This window comes from Dama dama, chromosome 19 (genome assembly GCF_033118175.1).
Source record: "Dama dama isolate Ldn47 chromosome 19, ASM3311817v1, whole genome shotgun sequence".
Lineage (NCBI taxonomy): Eukaryota > Metazoa > Chordata > Mammalia > Artiodactyla > Cervidae > Dama > Dama dama.
The window spans coordinates 44,792,174-44,808,628 of NC_083699.1; the positions used below are offsets into that span (position 1 = coordinate 44,792,174).

At 40.2% G+C, this 16,455-nt stretch overlaps 1 protein-coding gene across 1 annotated transcript in view; it reads right to left on the bottom strand.

The window, feature by feature from the left end:
- Positions 1-16,455, bottom strand: part of ATP13A5 (ATPase 13A5) — a 127,450-nt gene that overhangs the window by 14,048 nt on the left and 96,947 nt on the right. The window contains exons 23-26 of the mRNA XM_061168024.1: positions 16,315-16,357; positions 14,321-14,430; positions 11,147-11,243; positions 8,881-8,953 (exon numbers count right to left, since the gene is read on the bottom strand). Coding sequence (XP_061024007.1) covers positions 8,881-8,953; positions 11,147-11,243; positions 14,321-14,430; positions 16,315-16,357 — 323 coding nt within the window. The remainder of the gene's footprint in view (positions 1-8,880; positions 8,954-11,146; positions 11,244-14,320; positions 14,431-16,314; positions 16,358-16,455) is intronic.

Sequence of the window (16,455 nt, forward strand, 5' to 3'; positions counted from 1 at the left end):
CGACTCTTTGCAATCCCATGAACCACAGCACACCAGGCCTCCCTGTCCATCACCAACTCCCAGAGTCCACCCAAACTCATGTCCATTGAGTCAGTGATGCCATCCAACCATCTCATCCTCTGTCGTCCCCTTCTCCTCCTGCCCTCAATCTTTCCCAGCATCAGGGCCTTTTCAAATGAGTCAGCTCTTTGCATCAGGTGGCCAAAGTATTGGAGTTTCAGCTTCAATATCAGTCCTTCCAATGAACATCCAGGACTGATCTCCTGTAGGATGGACTAGTTGGATCTCCTTGCAGTTCAAGGGACTCTCAAGAGTCTTCTCTAACACCACAGTTTAAAAGCATCAATTCTTCAGTGCTCAACTTTCTTTATAGTCCAACTCTCACATCCATACATGACTACTGGAAAAGCCATAGCCTTGACTAGACAGACCTTTGTTGGCAAAGTAATGTCTCTGCTTTTTAATACACTGTCTATGTTGGTCATAACTTTCCTTCCAAGGAGTAAGCCTCTTTTAATTTCATGGCTGCAATCACTATCTGCAGTGATTTTTGAGCCCAGAAAAATAAAGTCAGCCTCCGTTTCCACTGTTTCCCCATCTATTTGCCATGAAGTGATGGGACTGGATGCCATGATCTTAGTTTTCTGAATGTTGAGCTTTAAGTCAACTTTTACTCTCCCTTTTCACTTTCATCAAGAGGTTGGCTCTATTTTGTACCCTTTTGCTATAATAAAGCTGTAATAAGCTAAACAGCTCTTTCCTGAGTTCTATGAGCTGTTGCTGTGCATGACTGAATTCTGAGGGACTAGTAAGAACCCCTACATTAATAACCAGCAGATCAGAGGTGTTCGTAGCATGGGTACTCTCAAACTTACAGCTGATATCTGAAGTGAAGGCGGTCTTATGAAGGCTGTGAGGTTTGGCCCAACTCCAGGTAATTGGTGTCAGAAGTTATTGCATGGGCTCACAAGGCAGACAAGGTGGACTATGTTCAATGCTGAGAAGGCAGAGGCCTCAGTGCTTGGAATTCTGTCGTCCAATATCCAAGGTAGAATGTGACCACAGAGTTCATGGAGAGACTGTGGGTACTGGAGAGACATGTAGTCGTATCTCTGTGCATCTGCCGTCTACCTATTTGGTTTTCCCTTTTTTGGATGCTCATTGTAATTTCTGCCTTTTCTTTTACACAGGGACTGTGAGAAACTGAATTATTGATCTCATCTCATTGTGAAAGGGTGTACTTTATCTCCCCTTAATGTCATTTTTTACTGTGTGATTTTCTCTGGCCAAAGAGATGTTAGCAGGGTTATTATTTTTATTTTTAATTGGAGGATAATGACTTTGCAATATCATGATGGTTTTTGCCACACATCAACATGAATCAGCCACAAGCATACCCATGTCCCCTCGTTCAGGAGCCTCCCTCCCCATCCCACCCCTCTAGGTTGTCACAGAGCACTGGCTTTGGTTCCCTGCAGCATACAGCAAATTCCCACTGGCTATCTATTTTACATATAGTAATGTACGAGTTAGCAGAGTTTTGAGGCATACTTGTGTGGCTCGGCTTGCTCTCTGACTCTGCTCTCTTTGATCTATACTGATAACATGCCCAGGTCTGTCTATTCAGCCTGGCCTCAGAAAGAAAATTGTGAAACAAACCTCAATTAAGCCCAGAACCTGGATCAAGACTATCTAATCTACATCCTAAGCAGAGTGGCTCAGAGGAGCCCACCTAGACCAACTGAATGATAGCCGACTCACAGAAGCATAAGTGGGTGTTGCAAGCCACTGAGTTTTGAGTGTGGTTTATTATACAGCATTACTGTGACAATAGCTGTTTGATACAGATTATTACATAAAGATTATTTTAACTTTTTCTGTTTTAAAGATGTTTAATACTTTCTGATAGGGAAATATACTTGTATACTTGACTATTAATAAAAATAATGACAACCATTTTATAATCCCTACTAGTCCATGGAATTCTCTAGGCAAGAATGCTGGAGTGGGTAGCCATTCCCTTCTCCAGGTGATTGATCGTCCCGATCCAGGGATTGAACCCAGGTCTCTGGCTTAGGAGGCAGATTCTTTATTGTCAGAGCCACCAGGGAGGCCCTTTCACCTAGTCCAGAGGCTGTACTAAGTGCTTTATAAATATTATCACTATTTCTTTAAGAAACAATGCAAAATATGTACTTATCTCCTACTTTACAGGTGAAGAAACTGATGTTTGGAGAAGTAGAATCCTTGCCTTAGTGAGGGACATGGTGGTGATGTAAGTCTGTCTGATTGTAAAGCTTCATGTTGGCTCAAATGGTAAAGTCTATGTACCAGCCAACTGTGAGTTTCCTGAGGAAACAAATCCTGTCTCACTGTCTGTCCTTTACTGAACCTAGCATAGAGCCTGCTGTATGGGAGGACTTAGCAGCTTCAAAGTCTATTCTCAGAGTATAGTTTTTAATTGCTCATCATCATCTGGATATTATGTATGTATGTTTCTCCTAAATAGTTGGCTTACTTTTTATTACAGACATTTCAAGTCATGTAAGTCTAAATTTAGGAGGCTAATGAACCCACCCAAACTTAATGCAAAATTTTGAGCATGTGTCAGGAAATTTCTAAGGTGAAAAAAAATCATTATCAGAAAGGACTCACTGAAGCACAGATGAAACTTGAGATGTATTTATGTGATGGATAAATCCTCCCTACAGCCTCCTTCTCTGTACACTGCCTTCTCCCATGTGCTGGAGTGATTGCCCAAACGGAGCTGAATTACATGACTCTTCCCTCATTCATAAAAGTGATTGACCTAGAAGTGGGCAACTTACCCAAGTGAAGGCGATCAGTTTTCTTTCTAAACAATTTGCAAGTGACACTGAGAGGTTAAGCTAATTGGCTGTAGGAGGACAAGCAGAAAGGTTATGGAGACCCAATAATAGTTACCATTTGGGGTTATTTGCAAAGTGAATGAGTATAAGTCAGTTGAAAACAGGAAGGTTAGAAAGAAGAGGGACAGAAGATGGTCTCTTGGAAATAAGGAAAGAAAATTCTAGCCCTCCTCAGGCCTCAGGCGCTTCCAAGTTTCTGTTCTCAGATTTTTGTGTGTGTGTGAGAATTGTAGTCTTAAACATGCTCCTTCTTCAATTTTCTTGTTCTAATTTGAGTGGGTCTTACTGAAGAGAACAGAGACATAGCTAAACAAGTTCCTTTCAAGATGGCTTCTATACCTAAGAGGGTCAAATGGGACTTCAAGAGGTGCATTTTCTTTTTCTTCCTTTCTTCTTTTTTGGCACTGGTGCAGCTTGCAGAATCTTAATCCCCCAACCAGAGACTGAACCTAGATCCCTGGCTGTGAAAGCAACAGGTCCTAACCACCAAGGAATTCCCAAGACACACATTTTCTTAATTGACTATTCTGACTCCATCTTACTTTGGTCCTAGATTTTTCCTTCATATATTATATCTTACTGGTGGTGGTGAAAGTCACTCAGTCATGTCTGACTCTTTATGACCCCATGGACTATACAGTCCATGGAATTCTCCAGGCCAGAATACTGGAGTGGGTAGCCTTTCCCTTCTCCAGGAGATCTTCCCAACCCAGGAATCGAACTGGGGTCTGCTGCATTGCAGGTGGATTCTTTACCAGCTGAGCTATCAGGGAAGCCCACCTTGTCTTATTAGCAGCCTTTGTATGTTGCCTTAACATCTTGTGGGGACAATGCGGGGTGTGGATAGATAAGCAAGTAAATAAATAAATAATATGATAGCATTATCTTTTTAAAACATTTTTTCAAGAGAATATACTGGTAGAGTTATTTCATTATGGTTTTGAAATTAATTTTGTCAGTTTTTATACAATTTTTAAGTGTTACAATCCATTCCATTTGCAGCTATTACAAAATATTGACTATATTCCCGGTGTTGTACAATTTATCCTTGAAGCCTACCTTACATTCAGTAGTTTGTACCTCTTACACCCCCACCCCTATTGTGTACCTTACACCCCACCCCAGGTAACCACTAGTTTCTTCTCTATGTCTGTGAGTCTGCTTTTTTTGTTGTTGTTGTTATATTCACTAGCTTATAGATTAGATTCCAGGTATAAGCAACAGTATTTGTCTTTCTGTCTTATTTCACTTAGCATATTGTGATGGCATTATCTCTGTCCCTTACTAATTCAGGCTTGAAAGTCAGAACCCTAACCTGGTAACCTGGAAATGTAGATGGCTTGATGAGAGTGATTTCACATTGATCGTCCATGACTCAATGTTGGCAGATACATGTTCACAGTTCTCAGCCTAGTAAGTGATTCAGTAAGTGATCTGACCCAACCTACTTTTTCAAATTTTATTTCCTGCTGTTCTTTCCACATACCCTACAGTGTGGTCAAATTGAAAAACTCATGCCCTATATTTATCAGCTCTCTCTTGCTCATGCTGCTTCCTTCTACTTGAAATGCCCTTCTTTTGGTAAAAGTTATTTGAAATCTATTTGGTCTTCTTATTTTGGTACAAATGCTACTTCTTCCATGAAGCCAACCCTAGTATTTCTCTTTTCTCCATTGCTGTCTCATCCCTAACTACAGATCATCAAAAACAAACTCCCCTTTTCCAAAACTCCCAGAGCATCTGTTGCTTCCTGGTACTCACTATTTTTGACTTGTATTTCATCCATTAATGTATGTGAATTCTCCACTAAACTCTATATGTCAGTGATCAACATTTTAATGCACAGGTACTTATGTGCCTAACACACAGTAGGAGACGAACACTTTTCTGAGGTGAGGTTGAATGGAGATTCTCCTCTTGTCTGAAGAATTTTGCTGAACCTCATATTTGAGGACAATGAAAAGAAAAAATAAGTGAAAATGAAAGTGTTAGTTGCTCAGTCATGTCCAACTCTTTGCGACCCTATGGACTATAGCCTGCCAGGCTCCTCTGTTCATGGAATTCTCCAGATAAGAATACTGGAGTGGGTAGCCAATATTTTCTCCAAGGGATCTTCCTAAACCAGGGATTGACCAGGTCCCCTACATTGTAGGTGGATTCTTTACCATCTGAGCCACCAGGGAAGTCCAAGGACAATGAAAGGTAAGTGCCAATTTAATGTCAAGAGAGATGACTACCATATTGCTATCGTACCTACTAAGAGGGATTCATACTGGTCCTTCAACAGCAAACAGGTCATTCTCCCTCCCCCAGTTACCTATGTACAGACTATATAAGAGAAAACCATAGAAATGATGAAGAGATTCCTTAATAGGAAGTGTTAGGAGCAGTAAGAACTGTGGTTTTAGTCTCAGCATCACAACACAAATGAGAGCAAATCATAAGAACCACTGTTGGTTTAGTTCTTTGGCCCATTTTTTGATTGGGTCATTTATTTTTCTGGAATTGAGCTGCAGGAGTTACTTGTATATTTTTGAGATTAATCCTTTGTCTGTTTAGAAATACAGATGGCTAACAAACACAGGGAAAGATGCTCAACATCACTCATTATCAGAGAAATGCAAATCAAAACCACAATGAGGTACCATTACACACCAGTCAGGATGGCTGCTATCTAAAAGTCTACAAGCAATAAACGCTGGAGAGGGTGTGGAGAAAAGGGAACCCTCTTACACTGTTGGTGGGAATGAAAACTAGTACAGCCGCTATGGAAAACAGCGTGGAGATTTCTTAAAAAACTGGAAATAGAACTGCCATATGACCCAGCAATCCCACTTCTGGCCATACATACCGAGGAAACCAGATCTGAAAGAGACACGTGCACCCCAATGTTCATCACAGCACTGTTTATAATAGCCAGGACATGGAAGCAACCTAGATGCCCATCAGCAGACAAATGGATAAGGAAGCTGTGGTACATATACACCGTGGAATATTACTCAGCCATTAAAAAGAATTCATTTGAATCAGTTCTAATGAGATGGATGAAACTGGAACCCACTATACAGAGTGAAGTAAGCCAGAAAGATAAAGACCAATACAGTATACTAACACATATATATGGAATTTAGAAAGATGGTAATGATAACCCTATATGCAAAACAGAAAAAGAGACACAGATGTACAGGACAGACTTTTGGACTCTGTGGGAGATGGCGAGGGTGGGATGTTTTGTTTTGAGAGAACAGCATCGAAACATGTATATTATCAAGGGTGAAACAGATCGCCAGCCCAGGTTGGATGCATGAGACGGGTGCTCAGGGCTGGTGCACTGGGTGGACCCAGAGGGATGGGGTGGGGAGGGAGGTGGGAGGGGGGATCGGGATGGGGAACACATGTAAATCCATGGCTGATTCATGTCAATGTATGGCAAAAACCACTACAATATTGTAAAGTAATTAGCCTCCAACTAATAAAAATAAATGGAAAAAAATAAATAAATAAATAAAATTCTACTGAAAAAAAAAAAAAAAGAACCACTGTCAGAAAGTCCTGAAGTGGTGAGGGTGGAGATTAGGGCTCGTTGTCCTGCTTGTAATATCAAAGGGAAGAGAGAGAGGGCAGCAGTGAGAACGTGTGCCACGTCTGTCCAGTAGGTCAAGCAGAAGCTCTATAAATTAGCCAGGCTAGAGCAGTCTCAGAAGGAATTTGTCCAATGGGGCAGTCAGCTGAGGTTAGAGAGACCAGCAGAAGAAAAAGGCTGTGTGATATGCACCACCAGAAGGCAGTTAATGAAAGGAATTCTGAGGGGTCAAGGGAGAGAGCACCACCTATGTAAGGGAGTGGTCTGGTTCAGACAATCCACAGGGAATCTCTAAAGAACTCAGGAATTCACTAGTGAGCCCCATGCAAAGGGCCTGAGTTTAGATGCCTACCTTGTTAGAATACACTCGACAGGTGATAAGTACAATTCCCCCATTTAAGTAGAAAGTCCTGGCCTCCTGCTACTTGCATTCACCGAAGCAGGGTTGAAAGTAGCTGACATAAGGAAAACAGAGTCCATGGCCTTCTCTAACACCACCTACTCCAAGCCATGGGTCAGGCTTCAGCTGGGGAAGAAAACTTTGAATTGGGTGAGAATATGAAATGTTAATTTATAATATCTGGACTTTTCACATCTAAAGATGAGATCATTTCAATACCTGGAAATGATCTGCCTGTAGTACGACTGAACTCAGGGATGGGAAAGTGATAGTGTTCAAAGGCAGAAAGTAAAAAAAGACCAAAAAAAAAAAGGTATGTCCACCCTGTGTTTCTCACCTTCATCAGTCTAGCTGATTTAGTAAGCCAGCTACACATTTGTTGCATACTAATTGAATGAAGTGCTCTCATTTGGAAAGAACACCATGCTTCTGATCTATCACCTTCTTTTTACTCCCACGGGTAACAGTGGTTCTGCTCTCAGTCATCCCAACTCTCCCCCTCAGTCTGCTCTGAGATGAGATGCTGTTTCACAGGGTGAGCAACTGGTATCAGAGTCCATAGGCTCTTGCCATGGGAAACAGTAAAGTATACTCATCACTTTGAGGGTCAAATTCATGATCAAAATGAAAATTAAGTGTGCAAAAGCGCAAAACAACTTGCTTGAGGTCATTTGGCAATTCTGAGGCAAAGCTACCACCCATATTTTTGAATTTCTAATTCAACAGTCTACTTGTACACAGTCTTAAGTTTTTTCAAGTGCTCAACAAGTTAGTCAATCATCTCAAAAAAAACAATGAGGGGTGGGGGTAGTGCATTATCATTCATCATTGTCCATGTTCACAAGAAAATCATGCAAATTGCTTAAAACATAGCCAACATTGTAGAAGCAAATTTACCCATCCATTTATCTGATACAAAATTATCCAGTCATATGAATATTAATAACACTTAGAGAGTATTTTAATGGACTATGAATAGATATTTCATTCCTAAGAATCAAAATTGATATTACTTAAATCTCTGACACTGGTAAATTTTGTCACTGCGATGATGTAATAAACGACTTCAATATCAGTTTCATGTTTTATGATGCTACATGAAATTCTCAAGGTTATTAATATCCTGCATGCTGGATGTTTTATCTGTTATTTTTCATAACACTTCTATTGTTGAACAAGGAAAAAGAGATGAGTGTGTCATTCTTTTTCTTTGCTCTCTGTTAAGGCAGTCACCTTTCTTATTAAGAGTTAGTATCAAGCTTTGAGTTCCATGATAGGAAATACTTTATCAGTGTCATCTCAAAGGAAGGAAATGAGCAATAGTTGCTGTGAGCCACACCTTGCTTTTGAGAGAATTCCACTAGAATAAAAAGCTAGCATTCGTTCTCAAACATCAAAGGCCTTAGCAAAAATCTGGTTTCATGTCAATGACACATATAGCTGAATAATGGAAAATGACCTTTGGGTTTTAAAGATTTCCCTTCCTGGATTTCCTGTACATTTTTCTTTTATAAGACACAAACCCACAAAGAACTCAGAATACGTTGACAATTTTATGAAATTAAGACCTATTTTCTATCAGGATATATTAATGTCAAGTCTGAGGACTTCAAGCCTCATCTTACTACCAACACCACTTTCAAAAAGTTCATAGGTAATGAGGTCTGGCGGGCTTCCCGGGTGGCGCTACTGGTAAAGAATCTGTCTGCCAATGCAGGAGACACAAGAGACTCAGGGTTCAATCCCTGGGTTGGGAAGAGCCCCTGGAGGAGGGCATGGCAACCCACTCCAGTATTCCTCCCTGGAGAATCCCATGAACAGCGGACCCTGGCGGGCTTTAGTCCATGGGTTTGCAAAGAATCAGACACGAGTGAAGTGACTGAGCACGCACACACACAGTGAGATCTGGGAGTTAAAGTGTCATTCTCAGAAGCTCTTATTTGTATGAGTATTTCTAGAATTTTATGGATAAATACAAACAATATGGTTTACTTTGCTAAAGATCTTACTTGTTAAACAGACCATCAACGTAATGGCAACATCTTGCATGAGATACTGGTAATTCCCAAACAGTTGTAGTTGCTGAAAATGAAGAAAAGTAAAGATAAGTGAGGATTCTGACATGAAAACATCTTCACCATCCCCAACACTCTTCTTGAAATCAGTCAGGAAGCAAGTGTTATTTTCCTCCCTGTTTTAGGAAGAATGTGATTTACCTAAGCTCTTTAGCATCTCATTGGATAGAATAAAAACAAATCACTCTTTTTCCAGTGTTTAACTTAATTCCATATTATTAATTGCAATGAGAATCAGTCAGTTGAGAAACACTCTCTTATTGGTCACAGTGATTTTGGCAGCTGCAGACTCAGCCTGGGTAACTGAATTCTCGACAGAAGATATTAAAGCCTGAAAATTTTGCTAGGAACTTTACACTTAAAATTTGAAATCAAGGCTTCAAATCATTGAACAGGGTTTTCTCTCTGTCTTTATCTATGGATTGAGTTCACAAGATTCTCTTGAAACCCATTTACTTTCACAAACTGAACAAGTTCCCTACCCCAAGTAAGCCCATTGCAGACTTCATTTTGGAAGTCTTGCCTTCCATTTTGGAAATCTTGCCTCTAAGATTTGTGTAGACATAGAACTTCCTTTCAGTTTACACTGAAATTATTTAAATAAACGAGTCAGCTAAGTACTCTGCAAGAACTTGCCTTACAATACCTTTTGCAGATAGGTCAGTTTTTCTTCATAGCTGTTGACTGAGCACTAAGTTATAATCTGGCTCTATGCATATTACCAGATCACACTGATGCCAATGAAAATATTTCTGTCCCCTTAGAAAGTGAACTCAAGGCCAAGATGTTTCTTGGAGAACACTCTTGACTTAGATCTAGACCATCAGAGTGAATGACTCGGGGTCTGATTTCAATCAACTCTATCCATGGAGACTTTGGAACTGAAATTCTGATTTCTTAACTTTCAGAGAATGCAAATGGTTTCTGAGTTCTTCTCATCATGCAATTCTTTCTCTGTCTTTTTTACATTTCCTTCTCATATTCTTTTCAGTGGTAACATTATACATGCAGGGTGAGATGGAATAGGGAGAACTTTTCAAAGGCAGCTTTACTTTTTATTTTGGGAGTTTTCAGAGAATTATGGAGGGCTTTAGAAATCAGTCAGCCTGACTTCCCGGAGGCGGATAAAAGCTCAGCCAAGGGCAAGAACGAATTTGTTCTTAGGGACAGAAGTATAACTTGAATCCAGGTTTCCTGGCTTCCAACCAATTTCTTGTTTCTATCCACCTGGTAGCCCCTTAGCCTCTATGTGCTTCTCACAATCAATAGCCCACCTGAGGCTGGAGTCCTGTGTTCCTCTCTTTCATCACTATGTCTCAGGAAAGCAGTAAATTAATTCCCCTTGCCCCCAGTATTCCCTGAGCCTAATGGATTATTTTACTGTAGACCAAGTTATGACTGACCTGATGCAGATTACTTTCAACCTATATATATTTCTTCCATATAGCTAGCTGATTTTTAGATGATTATTTTTATCATTTCATTTCAAAAGTCTTTTCCAAACATTTTTTACAAAACTGCTAATCTTTTACTAATGACATGTAGAGGTTCTGGGCAGGTTCAGAACTAAAGCTCTGGTATGGGAATCTTTCCAGTTTTTAGGCCTTCAAAGTCAAATCCAACAACTTCTCTCTCTTTTTAATCTCTTGTTAGTCTGCCAAAAATTTTCCACAGGTGGGGACTGATGCATTCCTGCTGAGTTATATTTAGGCTGCTCTGAAGCTCTCTCCATACTCTTAAGTGAAGAAGTAGAGGCTTGAGGAGGTCAAGTGTTTCAGGTTATCTAGAGAAAAACCACACTCTCGGAAACTGAGCCACATCTACTCATTTCTAGCTCTGTGTCTCATGCACAGTTATACCAAGTTCCCAAGTTTGCAGACATCTATTTTGAAAAAAGTCATTTATTTATAAAACATTAAATCCTGTGTAGGAGCTAAAAAGAGCCAGGAGTAGAAGTTCTGAAGTGGGCAGGCAGACTTTTGGTATTTATGAGGAGGACAGAGAAATTTCCAAATTCAGGAATTTTCCTTTCTCAATACTCCATCACTGACATTAGCAGTTGGTTTTCTTATTGGAATACATTGTCTAGGAGGAAATCGTGTTCTTAGCCATGAAGGAAAGTTACTGTGAATACCCCACCTAAAATAAACAGGGGATGTAAATGCAATTAGAATTGGGAAGAAATTATTTTGGTTCATACCCAATAGAGCAGTGATGTGCCAATAAACTGGATTATGCCGTACATGGTCAAGTATTTAAATACCCCGAAGGATGAAACAAGAGCAGCTCGGCCTTCTCTGTTTAAGAAAAAATAAAAATAATTGGTTTTGTATGATACATATCTCCCAGTCTCTTATATTTTCAAAGGGGCTCATTTTAATGGCCTGTTGATATATACTTGGACTTCTCTGGTGGCTCAGACGGTAAAGCGTCTGCCTACAATGCGGGAGACCTGGGTTCAATCCCTGGGTCAGGAAGATCTCCTGGAGAAGGAAATGGCAACCCACTCCAGTATTCTTGCCTGGAAAATCCCATGGACAGAGGAACCTGGTAGGCTACAGTCCATGGGTTCGCAAAGAGTCGGACATGACTGAGCGACTTCACTTTCTTTCTTTGATATATACATTCACTTCATCACTGATTCATCCTCTCAACGATTCATTTAACTATTCATTCACTCATTCTTTCCTTAAACCATCATCTCACCCATTGACTTTTAAGCTCGCTTTTACTTAAGGCTTGTAAGATACCAGCGTTATGCTCAGAGTCACAGAAGATATAAATTAATCAGGCATAGTACTTATTTTCAACAAGCTTTCAATGAATGAAGAAGATTATAAACACAATACACTGTGACAAGCACTGACTGGCTTGTGCTTCATTTCATCCTGGCAACACTTGCTCCTTGTGTATGTTTTAGAGTCCCTTAGAGTCATGATGCTAAGGACTGGGTGCTCTCACATTATAGGAAGAAAGTAGATGTGATGCCAATATTTGAGATGAAATGGGCTTTGTTGGCTTCAGTACACCAGGGAGAACCCAGGGTAATAATGGGAGCTGGTATGGGAACACAAAGAGATAAAGACAATTGTAGAAATCGCAGCATCAAAAGTAAATAGTCCCTAGTCAATAATATTGTAATAATTTTTTAATGTGTCAGATGGTTACCAGACTTATCATGGTGATCAGTTTATAATATACATATATGTTGAATCACTATGTTGTACATCTGAAATTAATATAATGTATGTCAACTATACTTCAACAAAAAGGGAAAAGGTAAATATTCTTTAAAAAATTCTGTTCAAACTATTATTCTTCTAATTGGGTCTGGTTAGTAATGGGTTATGTCAGGCCAAGGTAGCACATGTCGGGGGAGGGAGGAACTTGGCCAACAAGCACTCCTGCAGCCTCCTCTTGTCAAGGTAGAAGCGAATCCATATGGGAGGCAGCCCATATACTCTTGATTTCCAGTTCCCAGTGACATGGACACCTGTGCTGTTCAAAGGTTTTCTACAGACCAGGGACATGAGGAGGAAAACCCAGAGAGCCAAACAACCATGCAAGGTCTTGGGCAAGATGAGAAGGTTCTGGTGGGAGACAGGCCAGGTACCTCAGGTCAATGCTTTCCACCAGACTGTGAGGCACTCCCTTTCTATTTTCAGCACAGAAGGGAGAGAGAAAACCAGTTGAGAAGGGGGAAACATGTGAAACCTAGATTGTTTTCTGACATAAACTTTGTGATTTCATCCTTTTTTCTGCAGCTGTGTGCCTTTCCCAGAGAATGGACACCCAGATCAAAAAAAAAAAAAAAAAGTGCAAAAATCCAAAGTGGTAAAGCATAAAGAATGTTTGCAAGGCCTCCACAATGACTGCTATTCCTAATGGATGTGAATGTTAAGTGGTTCATTCATTTACTTAATGCATTCCACAAACGTTCATCGAAGGCTCTGATGTATCATGGGAGGCACAATGACATAGAAATTAATAAGGCATAGTCCTTGCCCTAAAGGACTTGAACTATAAAAAGCCAATCATGTTTCAAAGAATAATAATGGAAACCTGTAGACCCATGTACCTAAAACTGTACATTATCACTTCTCTAAAGGATATTTTCTCAGGACTAGGCAGGCATCAAGAATAGCAAGGGTAAATTCAGCATGACAGAGCTGAACTCTGTATTTTTATGAATTTGTGAAGTATAAAAGAGAGTTTCTATCATGAAGACTTACTAAGCCATCTGCCACTAGAGAAAATTTGCATCCTGACTTGTATTTTAAAACAACATATTGCAATCATAAATGCTTCACTCAACTTGCATGAGAAAGAGCATCTGAAGTTCAAGTGCTACCGCCTTTTGGATGAATCAAGTATGCACTTGGCGCAACCATCCAGGAGTTTGAATCCCCTATGTGAGACCTCCACACCTGGTGTTCCAGCTTCACCTCCACAGCTCCCATGTGAGAAATCTTCCAGCTCAGGTTAGCAATCAGGCCCCTGCACTCTCCAATGAAAGCCCCATTTCTAAACATGGCTCTCCATTTCCTTTATCTGGAATTCCCTCCCACCTCCTTAGTGTTTCCATACATCCCATCTATCCTTCAAATTGCAACCTACCTCTGACACCATCGCTCCTAGCTTGAGTTATCATTCTGAACTACTGGCAGGGTGACTGTATTGTTTGGACGTTCATTTATGGAAAGCTAATTTATTGAGTACCTTTCATTCCTCAGGCAGAAGATTCTGTGTTATGTGACTATATCTACATATATCTTTCTATACCCCTTACTGGAGTGTGAGTCCTCCAGGGCAAAGTTCTGTCTCATTTTTAATACACCACATTTTCAAGAACAATATTTAAAAAGAGCCACATGAGTGAGGTGAGTGTCCTGGGCACTCTTGTTTTGTAGTCACCATGACACAAAGCAGGTTAAGACAATAGTAATAGTAAAGGTAGGTGCAGTCATTTTGGATATTCACTAATCTGTATTTTGAAGACATACTACTACTAGGAGAAGGCTATCTGGTAGCGGATTCCTCTTCTGCTGCTTCTCCGTCCCCAACTCCTGAGAGAAAGGTTCCAATAAGCATCCAACATAAAAAACTAAAGGAGAGGAGAAGTGAGATATACAGTTGGCTTTAAAATATCAACACTAGCGTTCACAGCCATGTATTCTTTAAAACTCAGCAAAAGATGTTGATTTTATCAGCATCTCAGGCAGCACTCACAGCCCCCTCCCCTTAATTGGTTCTCAACAGCACTTCAGCCAAGTTTCTGCTGTGACATTTGTCACTTTCAATTAGAGTTGAATTCCACCTGGAGCCAAACAGTGAGCCGGGCGGTCAGAGGATAGAAGGGGAAGAGGTAGCTTACTTGATGAGATGAGGCACACACTCGATGTTGGTTGTTTTCGAGGTGAAAGGGGAGGCCACAGATGCCTCCTGCTCTGACAGCGAAATGCCCGCATGAGCCATTTTCAAAGCCTAGAATGATAAATCCATGTTATACCCATGACTCCTCAGGCCACGCTCTAACTGTTCAAACACCTCAGGGCGATTTTTCACATTACAGAGTTGATAGTATTGTACCCTTCCACCGCTGGATCTCTGTATAGGCTGCCCCTCCACCTGGATACATGAAGTTGCCAATTAAAGAGGCACCAACAATGACTCAGTGGTAGAAGGGTGTGTGTGTGTGTGTGTGTGTGTGTGTGTGTGTGTGTTGGTTGAGGGGATGTAGACAGGCTAAGAAAGTGGAAGGACTCATTTGAGAAGTCGACTAAAAAGATGACAGTGTTTGGATGGACCTTTGTAGAGGCCTCTACCATCACAGTTTTATGTTAACAGGTCATCTTCATCAACTACAGGAAAAACTATCTAATGCCCACCTTCTCCCAGGCTGCTTGATCCAGCCAACCAGCTAACTGATGGGATGAAATTTGGGACAGTGAGCACCTTTGCTGGAGGCAGGGACCAGATTACACTCAGCAGAGAATCATTCCAAGGTATATGATGTCTCACTGAAATAAGGACTAAATCTTTTCTCATCAAGACTGAAAACTGCTTAGAGAGTGCCCCGAGCAGACAGCAGTCAATGAGCAGGCCAGCCAGCCCCTAATCCTACAAGAAGTGTATGAACATAAAATGAGATTTTGTATTTCTGTACTGCTATAGAACTTGCAAAGTTCCTGGTAACCATGGCCAGTATACACTAAGTTCATGTTCAATGAATATTAGAATATTTCCTTCTTCCTCATTTTCCCTTAGTACTTTGTACCTCTACTAAGTAATTTAGGACCATATACTTTATATGTTAGGATTAGTTTTATGCATGATTTTTTTTCCCCACCAGGTAATGAACTTTTCAGAGGCAGAGACTATGTCCTGTATAACATTTGATTTATTTGTTTTGTTTTAAATTCCACATAATTAGTGAGAATGTGTACTCACCCTAGATTTGAAGAGCAGACTGACAGCTAACTCCTTCTCACAAAGTACAAGGCAGAATAATTCATAACCGCTATCTAAGTATGAGCTTAGTTTATCACAGAACTTTGAAGAAAATATTTAAGAGAGAAATAAAACAAATACCCAGACCTTAAGTATACAATAGGCTTTGGAAATACAAAACAATTCTCTTCATTACTTCTCCCACAAATTGGCTCCCAAAATATTTTCTGACATACATAAATCTTCAAGGTAAGCTACTATTTCAACTGTATCTTTGAAACTCAGATTATAAAACATGCACTGCCTTCTGTTGTATCAGAGAAGTAATCTGCTGAGAATCTTGTAATTTCAGCTTGCTATTGTATGTAATAACCAAATCATTTGGTTTATGATTTTTCTGAGTGTGAAAATTTGGGAGTAAATCCAGATTGTATAAAGTAACCCTGGTGGAGAATTTGGCAGGAAGAAATACGATTTACACATAATTCAAACCTTTATCATCAGTTTCAAATTTTTCCTTCAACTAAGCCTTTATCAGCTGTGTGACTTTAGGCAAAAAAAGGAAGGAAAAAAAAAAAAGAATTTACCTCTTTGAGGCTCATTTCCTTATTTATAACAGGAGAGATTTAAACCACCTAGTCTCATAAAGTCCCTTTTGGGTCTGAAATATGGGAGCCTCTGTAGCCTTTCTTGGTCTTTATTATTCTAAAAGTTGCTAGAAAACAGCTGAAGTGACTCATCTCACTTTACTCTTCACCACATCCAACCCATACTCTGGTAGAAGTGACTATAAACATCAAAATGACTAAGTGATGTGGTTGTTGGCAGAAGGGTGAAGAGTCAGACCCCAGGGGACATGGGGTCCTCCAGAGGGATATCAATGCACCCCCTGCATTAGAAGAAGTCATTTCTACTCACCCCACAGTCATTAGCTCCATCTCCACACATGCCTACATAATAACTGCGAGGGAAAGGATAAGAAACATTAATAGCTTAATGCCTCACTTGAGTAATTTCCATCACAACTAACATGCATGATGCGTGTGTGTGTGTGTGTGT